Source organism: Oncorhynchus tshawytscha, linkage group LG31 (assembly GCF_018296145.1).
Source record: "Oncorhynchus tshawytscha isolate Ot180627B linkage group LG31, Otsh_v2.0, whole genome shotgun sequence".
Classification (NCBI taxonomy): Eukaryota; Metazoa; Chordata; class Actinopteri; order Salmoniformes; family Salmonidae; genus Oncorhynchus; species Oncorhynchus tshawytscha.
The window spans coordinates 28900549-28916677 of NC_056459.1; the positions used below are offsets into that span (position 1 = coordinate 28900549).

Consider the following 16129-nt stretch of genomic DNA (forward strand, 5'->3'; position numbering starts at 1 on the left):
CAGAGAAATAACCTACAACACAGTAAACCAGAGAAATAACCTACAACACAGTAAACCAGAGAAATAACCTACAACACAGTAAACCAGAGAAATAACCTACAACACAGTAAACCAGAGAAATAACCTACAACACAGTAAACCAGAGAAATAACCTACAACACAGTAAACCAGAGAAATAATCTACAACACAGTAAACCACAGAAATAACCTACAACACAGTAAACCAGAGGGGCAGAGAAAGACGACAGTGTTCTCTGTTGAGACAAGAACTTGTCTTGAGGCAGTTGTTTTTTTATTTTCATGTTCTACTACAGTGTAACAGCATGGACATATAAAAGGGCATTATAGTGAAACCTTATTGGACCAGAATAGACCCCCCCCCCCACTGCGTTCCCTGCTAACGGAGTGCACAGCACCTCTCGGGCAGACAATCTACACACAACAACGGAGACATAGAAAAAATAATCTAGAATGATATTTCTTGAATGATATTTCTATAAACGGGGATAGCGTTTATTAAACAAAAATGTTAAAAAGCACCACAGTGAGGTAAACAAGGCATCACCATTAGATACCAGAGAGAGAGAACGTTGACAACAAACAAAACATCAACGGTAAACGTTAAAACAACAGAATCCCGGGTGGCTGGACTCCTGTAGCTTCAACGTTGCCCGTCCTGTCATTTCATAACAAACTGTTTTTAACAGGAGGAGGCGAGGATGGGGGGGGCATAAAAACCCTGGATTGCTGGTGCCATGTATTAGCCAATGAGAGGCTTTGAAGCCAGTGGTCGGCCATATTGCCACTCTCCAGTAAGATCAGTCCTCCATAGGAATGAGTGGAATTCTACAGTATTTCAATTAAATGCAAAGGACAAAATGACATGTATTTAAGTATTTTTTGTTGTAGTGAGGACAGTAACATTTTTACATGTATTTATTTTTACAATGGAGGAATACCAAGATGGCTTCAATACAGCGCCCCCTGTCAGTCATCCAGAGTTTATATACATCATTGGGCCAGACAAGCCGAAGAGCTCACTCACGCTCTCACACACAGAGCGAGCTGTCAGGTTGGAGCTGCTAAACTACACTTCCAGATATTATAAAGGGTTACTGTGTGTGTGTGTGTATTTAGGTGACTGTGGAGTTCTGGTGCTGTGGAGTTCTGGTGCTGTGGAGTTCTGGTGCTGTGGAGTGCTGGTGCTGTGGAGTGCTGGTGCTGTGGAGTGCTGGTGCTGTGGAGTTCTGGTGCTGTGGAGTGCTGGTGCTGTGGAGTTCTGGTGCTGTGGAGTTCTGGTGCTATGTAACAAAACAAGCATTCCTTGGTTTCAGAATGAAAGAATTCTCCTCAGAATGACACGATTACAGCATCCACTGTCTTCTTTCAGCTGAACATAAAAACAACATATAATAGTCATTCATAAATGCAAAATAGTAGAAAAAACAACAGCCAGATCCATCTCTTTCACTTTAGATTTAAACATGTACTCTTTAAGTATATATAGATTTCTCTCTAAACAACCAGATGTCCACATCATAATACAATGGCACTGAATGAGACCCAGGTCATACCATGTTCACAACATAGGTTTAGCTTACAGGTGAATGAACGAGACCCAGGTCATACCATGTTCACAACATAGGTTTAGCTTACAGGTGAATGAACGAGGCCCAGGTCATACCATGTTCACAACATAGGTTTAGCTTACAGGTGAATGAACGAGACCCAGGTCATACCATGTTCACAACATAGGTTTAGCTTACAGGTGAATGAACGAGGCCCAGGTCATACCATGTTCACAACATAGGTTTAGCTTACAGGTGAATGAACGAGACCCAGGTCATACCATGTTCACAACATAGGTTTAGCTTACAGGTGAATGAACGAGACCCAGGTCATACCATGTTCACAACATAGGTTTAGCTTACAGGTGAATGAATGATACAACACATAAATTATTGTCGCCCTTCTTCGCTTCTGACTGAACCTCTCTTAATCATTGAGTGTTGGATAAATTGTTTAGCTTTAAAGTGGAGAACATTTAGCTTAATAAACAATTGAATCAGAGCTCCATCTACATAAACGTACGAATAGAAGACCAAAAATAGAAAAGTGTTGAAATAAAATAAAGGATAGTCCTATGCAGTATAATCGAGGTGAGGAGGAAGCTGGGTTGTGAACAGAGTGGGTACTGTATAATAGTGTGTTTATATAGCTGGTGCTGGACTGTGTGTGTGTGTGTGTGTGTACTTCTTTGACCTTTAACCCTTGTTATATTGCCCTTCATATAAGAGTATTAGGCAACGTCCCGATTCTCCACACTTCTCCCGAAATGCGCCCTTGCATACTCCTCAGCATGGATTTAAAAGCATAGTGCAGTAACGTCACTTTCAAAATGAATAAACCATTTGACTTAGCTTCCTGTGTCCCAGCCAACCAGGTGGCTGGTCTCATCAAGAGGAAGTGGGTGGAGTTAGACAAGTCAACAAAACCAATCAGCTAGCTGCACCAGTGTGTTGGCCTCTGCCACCTGTCAATCACACAGTTAAACCTATCACAGAGCTTCTGAATACTTTAGTCCAGAGAGAGAGAAAGATTGCTTTCCCTGCCCAATTGGAGAGATAGAGATGTATAGGGAGAGAGAGAGAGACGTAGGTAGAGCGAGAGAGAGAGATTAATGTAGAGAGAAAGAGATATTAATGTAGAGAGAGAGAGAGATGTAGGTAGAGCGAGAGAGAGAGATTAATGTAGAGAGAGAGAGAGATTAATGTAGAGAGAAATAGATATTAATGTAGAGAGAAAGAGATATTAATGTAGAGAGAGGGAGAGATTAATGTAGAGAGAAAGGGATATTAATGTAGAGGGAGAGAGAGAGATGTAGAGGGAGAGAGAGAGATGTAGGTAGAGCGAGAGAGAGATTAATGTAGAGAGAAAGAGATATTAATGTAGAGAGAAAGAGATTAATGTAGAGAGCGAGAGAGATTAATGTAGAGAGCGAGAGAGATTAATGTAGAGAGAGGGAGAGATTAATGTAGAGAGAAATAGATATTAATGTAGAGAAAGAGAGATTAATGTAGAGAGAGAGAGAAATTAATGTAGAGAGAGGGAGAGAGAGATGTAGAAGGAGAGAGAGAGATGTAGAGGGAGAGAGAGAGATGTAGAGGGAGAGAGAGAGCGAGAGAGGGATATGTGGAGGGAGAGAGAGGGAGATATAGAGGGAGAGAGAGAGAGATATTGGAGTGCTATATATTCCCTCAGCCTTTTCCCACCTCTAGGTGTAACAGCCCAGGGCCTAGTGGGCAGGCCTAGGCTGGCCCGGCCACAGCATGGTGTTACTACCACTACTTTACCATCATTTCTCCCATCAACCTGGAAGGTCAACACAGGACAGAGTAGCGTGAGAGAGAGAGAGATGTTAACCCTACCTCAACACAAGATCATCCACTGAGACTGCCTTTACAAGTGCTCATTCACCTCACTCAATTTTGGTATTGAGCAGACCCTCCATCTTGGGGCTTTGGTAAAGTATAGCGCCCGTAAACAAAACGTTAGTTCAAATTCCTGATGGAAGATGGGGTGTGGAGGAGGGTTTTACGGACTAGTCGTCTGCTGCTTGGTTGTTTCAGCCCAAAGCGTGTCGGAGCGCTGTAACATTGGAGTTTCAAAACACCAAGAAGAATAGATACCGAGAAACAACAACATTAAAGAAAATGGCATATAAAAAAAACCACCAACAAAACAAACCTTTTGGTTGCAAGTAGATATCATGTGACCAAAACCCTCATTGTAAATAACTATATTTAAATGTGAGCTGCTGGCTTTCTGTTGATTGACAATCCCTGAAAGAAAATGTCCCTTAATAGCTTCAGTAAACTGGAGAGATAGACAGAGGGACAGGGACAGAGACAGACAGATAGAGACAGACAGATAGACATATCTGATAGATAGATAGGATAGATGGAGAGATAGACAGAGGGACAGGGACAGAGACAGACAGATAGAGACAGACAGATAGACATATCTGATAGATAGATAGGATAGATGGAGAGATAGACAGAGGGACAGGGACAGAGACAGACAGATAGAGACAGACAGATAGACATATCTGATAGATAGATAGGATAGATGGAGAGATAGACAGAGGGACAGGGACAGAGATAGACAGATAGAGACAGACAGATAGACATATCTGATAGATAGATAGATAGGATAGATGGAGGGATAGATAGATATACATTACATTTGAGATAGAAAACTGTGTTGTCCTGTGTTGCTGTGTGTTGAATTGCTTGCGGCGTTGTGGTGTGGGGCTTGTTGCAGCTGGCAATGTTAGTCTGTTCAGCACCCTGACTGGGTATTTGTATTTGTTTTGGAATTGATCCATTTTCCCCCACCAGGGGGTGCTATCGATCCCTCCCGAGTCCAGACACAAGATCCATTCCCTGGGGTGACGACGGAGGAGAGAGGGAGTAGATATCCGGACTGTACAGGATAGAACAGAGAGAAAGGGACTGAGGAAAGAAGGATCTTTCCCCTCCTCTCTTTTGATTCTCCCAAAGATAAAACAAAATGTCCAGTCTTCTCTGAAAAAAAAGAGAAGAATTTTATGGACAAAGGAAGCCTGTTTTCTGGTCCCTTCTGGCCTGACGAATGTTCCTTTAAAAAAAAAAAAAAATCAGAGATGCTTTTTGTTTTTCAAAACATAGAAAGAAGAGAGACAACAAACTGAACATATAAAAAGCAGAGTTATTTTGATGTTGTCGTCATCTTTAGAGCTGGAGCTGCGTGTTGGTTGTTGCTTCCGAGGTTGGAAGTGGGAGGGAACTAGAGTTAACTTGGGATTTACTCAGGACAGCTGTAGGCTCCATCCTGTTGGTTCTGATAGACAGTCGGGTTAGGGAGGGGTCGGGTTGGAATGGAGTTACGTTAACGCATGCTTAGGAAGGGAATAGGAAGGAACACCCCTGATTTCCATGGCGAAGGGCATGCAGCACAGCGGTTGGTCGGTTGGTTACTTGGTTGGTTCAGTCAGTAAATCAGTCAGTAAATCTCTGGCAGGCTTTCTTCCATCGGCAGGCAGTGCACCACATGTCCCTGTTCTCCATCCCGTACACTTTGCGACACTTCTTACCCTCGCCACGGGACTTACGACTGGAGAGGGGCGAGATGAGGATATGGTCAAATACGGTTGTTATCTTTGACTTGGTTTATAATGATAGACAAAACAACATCTAAAATTGTTGATTTAGTTTATGTGAAGAAAACATAAATAATGGTAATCTGCTAGTTTGTTTAATTCTTAAACAGGACATGGTTGCTCTCTCTGAATGTGGATACAACATAGGATTTCCTGTGACTTCAGGATGCCCAAAGTTCAGAGGTCATCAGTGAAAGGTCAGTCAGTAGAAGTCATCAGTACCTGAGTGAGCCAGTGGCTCTGGGAGGGGAGGAGAGGACTGCTATGGTCTGGGGCCGTTGTTCTACAAAGCTCTGAGTCCGACTGTGAGTGGGAGAGACCTGGAGAGAGACAAACACAACAAGAGCTATCAGAACACAAAGATAGACAGAGAACTTTAATTTAGATACGGACACAAAAAAACAACTGGTATGCTTGAGAGGCTGTATTGTTGTGTGTGTGTGTGTGATGTGTGTAGGGGTACGAGTTAGGTAGTTGAGATAACTGAGGTAATATGTACAATCCCAGTGAAAAGTTTGGACACACCTAATAATTCAAGGTTTTTTCTTTAATTGGTACTATTTTCTACATTGTAGCTTCATGAGGTAGTCACCTGGAATGCATTTCAATTAACAGGTGTGCCATGTTAACAGTTAATTTCTGGAAAAGTGGTGCGTGCATATGTATTCACCCCCTTTGCTATGAAGCCCCTAAATAAGATCAATTGCCTTCAGAAGTCACATAATTAGTTAAATAAAGTCCATCTGTGTGCAATCTAAGTGTCACATGATCTGTCACATGATCTCAATATATATACACCTGTCCTGAAAGGCCCCAGAGTCTGCAACACCACTAAGTAATGTGGACCAAGGACACCAAGACCAAGAAGCTCTCCAAACAGGTCAGGGACAAAGTTGTGGAGAAGTACAGATCAGGGTTGGGTTATAAAAAAATATCTGAAACTTTGAACATCCCACGAGGCAACATTAAATCCATTATTAAAAAATGGAAAGAATATGGCACCACAACAAACCTGCCAGAAGAGGGCCGCCCATCAAAACTCACAGACCAGGCAAGGAGGGCATTAACCAGAAAGGCAACAAAGAGACCAACGATAACCCTGAAGGAGCTGCAAAGCTCCACAGCGGAGATTGGAGTATCTGTCCATAGGACCACTTTAAGCCGTACACTCCACAGAGCTGGGCTTTATCAAAGAGTGACCAGAAAAAAGGCATTTCTTAAAAAAATAAAATAAGCAAACACGTTTGGTGTTCGCCAGAAGGCAGGTGGGAGACTCCCCAAACATATGGAAGAAGGTACTCTGGTCAGATGAGACTAAAATTGAGTTTTTTGGCAATCAAGGAAAACACTACTTCTGGCGCAAACCCAACACCTCTCATCACTCCGAGAACACCATCTCCACAGTGAAGCATGGTGGTGGCAGCATCATGTTGTGGGGATGGTTTTCATCAGCAAGGACTGGGAAAATGGTCAGAATTGAAGGAATGATGGATGGTGCTAAATGCAGGGAAATTCTTGAGGGGAAACCTGTTTCAGTCTTTCAGAGATCTGAGACTGGGATGGAGGGTCACCTTCCAGCAGGACAATAACTCTAAGCATACTGCTAAAGCAACACTCGAGTGGTTTAAGGAGAAACATTTAAATGTCTTGGAATGGCCTAGTCAAAGCCCCCACCTCAATCCAATTGAGAATCTGTGGTATGACTTAAAGATTGCTGTACACCAGCGGAACCCATCCAACTTGGAGGAGCTGGAGCGTTTTTTCCTTGAAGAATGGGAAACAATCCCAGTGGCTAGATGTGCCAAGCTTATAGAGACAAACCCCAAGAGACTTGCAGCTGAAATTTCTGCAAAAAGTGGCTCTACAAAGTATTGACTTTGGGGGGGGTGAATAGTTGTGAACACTCAAGTTTTCTATTTCTGTGTATTATTTCCTGTTTAGCAAAAATATTTAGCATCTTCAAAGTGATAGGCATGTTGTGTCAATCAAATGATACAGACTCCCCAAAAATCAATTTTAATTCCAGGTTGTAAGGTAACAAAATAGGAAAAATGCCAAGGGGGGTGAAAACTTTCACAAGCCACTGTATCATTTGTTTTTCAACAGGACAATGACCCAACAAACCTCCAGGCTGGGTAAGGGCTATTTGACCAATAAGGAGAGGGATGGTGCTGCATCAGATGACCTGGCCTCCACAATCACCTGACCTCAACCCAATTGAGATGGTTGGGGATGAGTTGGACCGCAGAGTGAAGGAATTTGGGAACTCCTTCAAGACTGTTGGAAAATAATTCCAGGTGAAGCTGGTTGAGAAAATGCCAAGTGTGCAAAGCTGTTATCAAGGCAAAGGGTGGCTACTTTGAAGAATCTAATAAAAAACAAAAATATATATTTGGATTTGTTTAACACTTTTTGGGTTACTAGATGATTCCATGTGTTATTTCATAGTTTGATGTCTTCACTATTATTCTACAATGCAGAAAATAGTAAAAATAAAAGAAAAATGTAGGTAGGAGTAAAGTGACTAGGCAATTAGGATAAACAATAAACAGAGTAGCATCAGCGTATGTGAAGAGTGTGAAAGTGTGAGTGTGTGTCGCATCAATATGCATGCGCATGTGTGTGTGTGTGTGTGTGGGTAGAGTCCAGTGAGTGTGTGGGTAGAGTCCAGTGAGTGTGTGGGTAGAGACCAGTGAGTGTGCATAGAACCAGTTCAAGATAGTCAGTGGGGGTCAATGTAAATAGTCCAGGTGGCCATTTGATTAACTGTTCAGCAGTCTTATGGCTTTGGGGTAGAAGCTGTTAAGCAGCCTTCTGGACCTAGACTTGGTGCTCCGGGACCGCCTAACACGCAGTAGCATAAAGAACAGTCTAAGACTTGGGTGACTTGGGAGTTTTTTTAGGACCTTCCTCTGACACCGCCTGGTATAGAGGTCCTGGATAGCAGGGAACTTGGCCCCAGTGATGTACTGGGCCATCTGCACCACCCTCTGTAGCGCCTTATGGTCAGATGCCAAGCAGTTGCCATACCAAGTGGTGATGCAGCCTGTCAAGATGCTCTCGATGGTGCAGCTGTAGATCTTTTTGAGGATCTGAAGGCCCATGCCAACTCTTTTCAGTCTCCCGATGTGGAAGAGGCATTATCTTCATGACTGTTGGTGAGTTTGGACCATAATAGATGTCCCACACAGGGCTCCCGAGTGGCGCAGTGGTCTAAGGCATTGCAACTCAGTGCAAGAGGCATCACTACAGTCCCTGGTTCGAATCCAGGCTGAATCACATCCGGCCGTGATTGGGAGTCTCATAGAGCGTCGCACAATTGGCCCAGCATCGCCCGGGTTTGGCCGGGGTAGGCCGTCATTGTAAATAAGAATTTGTTCTTAACTGACTAAAGGTTACATTATTTATTAAAATAAAAATAGATCCTTAGTGAAGTAGTCAACGAGGAAGCTCTCAGCCCGCTCCACTATAGCCCTGTCGATGTTAATGGGGGCATGCTCAGCCCTCCGTTTCCTGTAGTCAACGATCAGCTCCTTTGTCTTGCTCAAAGGGAGTTGAGGGAGAGGTTGTTGTCCTAGCACCACACTGCCAGGTCTCTGACCTCCTCCCAAAAGTCTCATCGTCTGTGATCAGTCCTACCACCGTTGGGTCGTCTGCAAACTTAATGATGGTGCTGGGAGTCGTCTGTGGCCATCCAGTCGTGGGTGAACAGAAAGTATAGGAGGGGACTCCGCACGCACCCCTGGGGGGCCCGTGTTGAGGGTCAGCATGGTGGATGTGTTGTTGCCTACCCTTACCACCAGGGTGCGGCCCGTCAGGATGTCCAGGACCCAGTTGCAGAGGGAGGTGTTTAGTCCCAGGGTCCTTAGCTTAATGATAAGGTTGGAGGGCACTATGGTGTTGGACGTTGAGTAGTCAATGAATAGCATTCTCACATAGGTGCTCCTTTTGACCAGGTGGGAAAGGGCAGTGTGGAGGGCAATAGAGATTGCGTCATCTGTGGATCTGTTGGGGCGTTTATACTCACAGCGGTGCCAGTGAAGGTGACAGGAGGTGACTGCCAGGAGATGCTGAAATTGGAGCTGCTGCTGGGGATGAAGGAGGTGGAGGCAGCAGAGCCTGACCCAGTGGAGGGGATGGTAACTGGAGATGTGGCCTGGAAAGGGACAGCAACAAGTCATGAGGCAGTCACACCTTTAAAGAGCAGTGCATAGCCACACGCACGCACGCACACACACACACACACACACACACACACACACACACACACACACACACACACACACACACACACACACACACACACACACACACGCACGCACGCACGCACGCACACACACACACACACACACACACACACACACACACACACACACACACACACACACACACACACACACGCACAGACACACACACACACACACACACACACACACTAGATATATCAATTAACCAATAAGTCAGTCAATCAATGAATTAACAAACAAATCAAATCAACCAAACAATAAGAGTCAATCAAGCACTTAATCAATGAAAATGTATCTGTACAGTCTCTTTAGCAAATACTTGAAGCACTTTGACACTTCCTGCTTAAAACCCAAATACCTGAAGCATTTTGACACTTCCTGCTTAAAACCCAAATACTGGAAGCACTTTGACACTTCCTGCTTAAAACCCAAATATGGAAGCAATTTTACACTTCCTGCTTAAAACCCAAATATGGAAGCACTTTGACATTTCCTGCTTAAAACCCAAATACTGGAAGCACTTTGACAGCTTAAAACCCAAATACTGGAACCACTTTGACACTTCCTGCTTAAAACCCAAATATGGAAGCAATTTTACACTTCCTGCTTAAAACCCAAATATGGAAGCACTTTGACATTTCCTGCTTAAAACCCAAATATGGAAGCTATTTTACACTTCCTGCTTAAAACCCAAATATGGAAGCACTTTGACATTTCCTGCTTAAAACCCAAATATGGAAGCTATTTTACACTTCCTGCTTAAAACCCAAATATGGAAGCACTTTGACATTTCCTGCTTAAAACCCAAATATGGAAGCACTTTGACACTTCCTGCTTAAAACCCAAATATGGAAGCACTTTGACACTTCCTGCTTAAAACCCAAATACTGGAAGCAATTTTACACTTCCTGCTTAAAACCCAAATATGGAAGCACTTTGCTACTTAAGCTATCAGTAGGCGTGGCCAGTAGTTTAGTGGGTATCTCTCTGACCTGGTAGGCATGGTCAGTGTGGATGAGGTAGAGGGCGCTGGGGGCAGAGCGACTGAGGGGCGTGGTGTTTGAGTGGGCGTGGCTGTGGTTCTCCTTGTTCCCACTGGACCCGTTGCTGCCCTCTGCGGGGGGTCGTCTGTGGCGGTCATTGGAGGGAGGGACGGGGGACAGCACAGAGGGGGAGACAGGGGACAGGCTGCTCAGACCGTCAGCCACTGAGTCTGTGTTGAGTTTGATCTCTGAGTAGTAGAAATCCTCCTCTCCGTCACTGCAGTCAGAGTCACAGTTACGCCTGGAAGAGAGGGAGGGGTTACAAAAAGGGTTTAATATCAGCGTGGAGTTGTATTGGATGAGCCCTTCTCTTGTCATTACAGAGAAATTAGGATTGGACCAGATCGCTGATCTATGTGATACCATTGTTCTGTTCCATCCTCATTCATCCCTGGCATGTCACGCTGAGCCAATATGAGGAAATGTTACCGTGGTGATAATCCCACCGGATTTAATCTGCTGTTGTTCTTTGACAATCTCAGTGAAAGGCCATCGAGAGGAGAGGCCTCTGTTATCTCTCGCTGGGGGGGTCAAAAGTTGGATGGGTGTGTGTGTGTGTGTGTGTATGTGTGTGTGTTACCCCAGGTGAACGGTCCGGATGTGTCTCTGTATCCCAGCAGCCGAGCTCAGAACCTTCCCACAATTCTTCCACAGACACTTGAACATCACCTTCATGGAGTTCTGGACATTACACACAGGAGAGAGAGAGAACAACGTTGGACACCAGCCTAGTCATCCTTTTCTCACATCAAATACGCCACACACACACACCTCTGCTCTGTACCATTTCTCACAAAACCTGTCCTCTGTAATTACAGCATGGCCCTCGGGGGCCAATTGCTCCCGAGCAGCAACTTTCAGATAGTAAAAATAATAATAAATAACATTTAGCAGATGCTTTTATCCAAATCGATTTAGACAGTCATTTGTGCATACATTTTTACGTATGGGTGGTCCTGGGAATCGAACCCACTACAAAGGAACACATGACCAGATGGGGTGAAAGGCTTCAGAGGACAGACGTGTCTTAAATCTCTGATCACTCGTCAGAGGTCGTTCCGTTTCAAGTTTTGTCACGTGCACAGTGAAGTACAGTGAAATGGCTTTCTTGAAAGCGCCTCCCCAACAATGTAGTAATCAATATAAGTAGTACTTTTAAAAAGTGAAGTACAACAAAAACACACAAGAACATCTTTATGATGGAGGTCATGTGGTCCTTTATGATGGGGGTCATGTGGTCCTTTATGATGGGGGTCATCTGGTCCTTTATGATGGGGGTCATCTGGTCCTTTATGATGGGGGTCATCTGGTCCTTTATGATGGGGGTCATGTGGTCCCTCATCAGTCCTTTATGATGGGGGTCATGTGGTCCCTCATCAGTCCTTTATGATGGAGGTCATGTGGTCCCTCATCAGTCCTTTTATGATGGGGGTCATGTGGTCCCTCATCAGTCCTTTATGATGGGGGTCATGTGGTCCCTCGTCAGTCCTTTATGATGGGGGTCATGTGGTCCCTCGTCAGTCCTTTATGATGGAGGTCATGTGGTCCTTTATGATGGGGGTCATGTGGTCCCTCATCAGTCCTTTATGATGGGGGTCATGTGGTCCCTCATCAGTCCTTTATGATGGGGGTCATGTGGTCCCTCGTCAGTCCTTTATGATGGGGGTCATGTGGTCACTCGTAAGTCATTTATGATGGGGGTCATGTGGTCCCTCGTCAGTCCTTTATGATGGAGGTCATGTGGTCCTTTATGATGGGGGTCATGTGGTCCCTCATCAGTCCTTTATGATGGGGTCATGTGGTCCCTCATCAGTCCTTTATGATGGGGGTCATGTGGTCCCTCATCAGTCCTTTATGATGGAGGTCATGTGGTCCCTCATCAGTCCTTTATGATGGGGTCATGTGGTCCCTCATCAGTCCTTTATGATGGGGGTCATGTGGTCCCTCGTCAGTCCTTTATGATGGGGGTCATGTGGTCCCTCGTCAGTCATTTATGATGGAGGTCATGTGGTCCTTTATGATGGGGGTCATGTGGTCCCTCATCAGTCCTTTATGATGGGGTCATGTGGTCCCTCATCAGTCCTTTATGATGGGGGTCATGTGGTCCCTCGTCAGTCCTTTATGATGGGGGTCATGTGGTCACTCGTAAGTCATTTATGATGGGGGTCATGTGGTCCCTCGTCAGTCCTTTATGATGGAGGTCATGTGGTCCTTTATGATGGGGTCATGTGGTCCCTCATCAGTCCTTTATGATGGGGTCATGTGGTCCCTCATCAGTCCTTTATGATGGGGGTCATGTGGTCCCCGTCAGTCCTTTATGATGGGGGTCATGTGGTCACTGTAAGTCATTTTTGATGGGGTCATGTGGTCCCTCATCAGTCATTTATGATGGAGGTCATGTGGTCCTTTATGATGGGGGTCATGTGGTCCCTCGTCAGTCATTTATGATGGGGGTCATGTGGTCCTTTATGATGGGGTCATGTGGTCATTTATGATGGGGTCATGTGGTCCTTTATGATGGGGGTCACGTGGTCCTTTATGATGGGGGTCATGTGGTCATTTATGATGGGGGTCATGTGGTCCCTCATCAGTCATTTATGATGGGGGTCATGTGGTCCTTTATGATGGGTCATGTGGTCCTTTATGATGGGGTCATGTGGTCCTTTATGATGGGGTCATGTGGTCCTTTATGATGGGGGTCATGTGGTCCTTTATGATGGGGGTCATGTGGTCCTTTATGATGGGGGTCATGTGGTCTCTCGTCAGTCATTTATGATGGGGGTCATGTGGTCATTTATGATGGGGGTCATGTGGTCCTTTATGATGGGGGTCATGTGGTCATTTATGATGGGGGTCATGTGGTAATTTATGATGGGGGTCATGTGGTCATTTATGATGGGGGTCATGTGGTCATTTATGATGGCGGTCATGTGGTCCTTTATGATGGGGGTCATGTGGTCATTTATGATTGGGGTCATGTGGTCATTTATGATGGCGGTCATGTGGTCATTTATGATGGCGGTCATGTGGTCCCTCGTCAGTCCTTTATGATGGGGGTCATGAGGTCCCTCCTGTCTCAGCCTCCAGTATTTATGCTGCAGTAGTTAATGTGTCGGGGGGCTGGGGTCAGTTTGTTATATCTGGAGTACCTCTCCTGTCCTATTCGGTGTCCTGTGTGAATCTAAGTGTGCGTTCTCTAATTTCTCTTCTCTCTCTCTCTCTCTCTCTCTCTCTCTCTCTCTCGGAGGACCTGAGCCCTAGGACCATGCCCCAGGACTACCTGACATGATGACTCCTTGCTGTCCCCAGTCCACCTGGCCGTGCTGCTGCTCCAGTTTCAACTGTTCTGCCTAATTATTAATCTACCATGCTGGTCATTTATGAACATTTGAACATCTTGGCCATGTTCTGTTATAATCTCCACCCGGCACAGCCAGAAGAGGACTGGCCACCCCACATATGCTCTCTCTAATTCTCTCTTTCTTTCTCTCTCTCGGAGGACCTGAGCCCTAGGACCATGCCCCAGGACTACCTGACATGATGACTCCTTGCTGTCCCCAGTCCACCTGGCCGTGCTGCTGCTCCAGTTTCAACTGTTCTGCCTTATTATTATTCGACCATGCTGGTCATTTATGAACATTTGAACATCTTGGCCATGTTCTGTTATAATCTCCACCCGGCACAGCCAGAAGAGGACTGGCCACCCCACATATGCTCTCTCTAATTCTCTCTTTCTTTCTCTCTCTCGGAGGACCTGAGCCCTAGGACCATGCCCCAGGACTACCTGACATGATGACTCCTTGCTGTCCCCAGTCCACCTGACCGTGCTGCTGCTCCAGTTTCAACTGTTCTGCCTTATTATTATTCGACCATGCTGGTCATTTATGAACATTTGAACATCTTGGCCATGTTCTGTTATAATCTCCACCCGGCACAGCCAGAAGAGGACTGGCCACCCCACATAGCCTGGTTCCTCTCTAGGTTTCTTCCTAGGTTTTGGCCTTTCTAGGGAGTTTTTCCTAGCCACCGTGCTTCTACACCTGCATTGCTTGCTGTTTGGGGTGTTAGGCTGGGTTTCTGTACAGCACTTTGAGATATCAGCTGATGTACGAAGGGCTATATAAATAAATTTGATTTGATTTGATTTCATGTGGTCCCTCGTCAGTCCTTTATGATGGGGGTCATGTGGTCCTTTATGATGGGGGTCATGTGGTCATTTATGATGGGGGTCATGTGGTCCTTTATGATGGGGGTCATGTGGTCCCTCGTCAGTCCTTTATGATGGGGGTCATGTGGTCCTTTATGATGGGGTCATGTGGTCCCTCATCAGTCATTTATGATGGGGTCATGTGGTCCCTCATCAGTCCTTTATGATGGGGTCATGTGGTCATTTATGATGGGGGTCATGTGGTCCTTTATGATGGGGGTCATGTGGTCCCTCGTCAGTCACTTATGATGGGGTCATGTGGTCCTTTATGATGGGGTCATGTGGTCCTTTATGATCAGGGTCATGTGGTCCTTTATGATGGGGGTCATGTGGTCCCTCGTCAGTCCTTTATGATGGGGGTCATGTGGTCCTTTATGATGGGGGTCATGTGGTCATTTATGATGGGGTCATGTGGTCCTTTATGATGGGGGTCATGTGGTCCCTCGTCAGTCCTTTATGATGGGGGTCATGTGGTCCTTTATGATGGGGTCATGTGGTCCCTCATCAGTCCTTTATGATGGGGTCATGTGGTCCCTCATCAGTCATTTATGATGGGGTCATGTGGTCCCTCATCAGTCCTTTATGATGGGGTCATGTGGTCATTTATGATGGGGGTCATGTGGTCCTTTATGATGGGGGTCATGTGGTCCCTCGTCAGTCACTTATGATGGGGTCATGTGGTCCTTTATGATGGGGTCATGTGGTCCTTTATGATCAGGGTCATGTGGTCCTTTATGATGGGGGTCATGTGGTCCCTCGTCAGTCATTTATGATGGGGGTCATGTGGTCCTTTATGATGGGGGTCATGTGGTCATTTATGATGGGGGTCATGTGGTCATTTATGATGGGGTCATGTGGCCCCTCATCAGTCCTTTATGATGGGGTCATGTGGTCCTTTATGATGGGGGTCATGTGGCCCCTCATCAGTCCTTTATGATGGGGTCATGTGGTCCCTCATCAGTCCTTTATGATGGGGGTCATGTGGTCCCTCGTCAGTCATTTATGATGGGGGTCATGTGGTCCTTTATGATGGGGGTCATGTGGTCCCTCGTCAGTCATTTATGATGGGGGTCATGTGGTCCTTTATGATGGGGGTCATGTGGTCCTTTATGATGGGGGTCATGTGGTCATTTATGATGGGGGTCATGTGGCCCCTCATCAGTCCTTTATGATGGGGTCATGTGGTCCCTCATCAGTCCTTTATGATGGGGGTCATGTGGTCCTTTATGATGGGGTCATGTGGTCCCTCATCAGTCCTTTATGATGGGGTCATGTGGTCCCTCATCAGTCATTTATGATGGGGTCATGTGGTCCCTCATCAGTCCTTTATGATGGGGTCATGTGGTCATTTATGATGGGGGTCATGTGGTCCTTTATGATGGGGGTCATGTGGTCCCTCGTCAGTCACTTATGATGGGGTCATGTGGTCCTT

The 16129-nt window shown here is 45.6% G+C and overlaps 1 protein-coding gene across 1 annotated transcript in view; it reads right to left on the bottom strand.

Moving 5' to 3' along the window:
- Nucleotides 1-257: 257 nt before the first annotated feature.
- LOC112236018 (zinc finger protein 704) overlaps nt 258-16129 on the bottom strand; it is a 45065-nt gene continuing 29193 nt past the window's right edge. Inside the window, exons 4-9 of the mRNA XM_042309979.1 lie at nt 11071-11171; nt 10440-10731; nt 9228-9356; nt 5423-5520; nt 4244-5154; nt 258-1390 (exon numbers count right to left, since the gene is read on the bottom strand). Of these exons, the coding sequence (XP_042165913.1) occupies nt 5040-5154; nt 5423-5520; nt 9228-9356; nt 10440-10731; nt 11071-11171 (735 nt within the window). The 3' untranslated portion in view covers nt 258-1390; nt 4244-5039. The remainder of the gene's footprint in view (nt 1391-4243; nt 5155-5422; nt 5521-9227; nt 9357-10439; nt 10732-11070; nt 11172-16129) is intronic.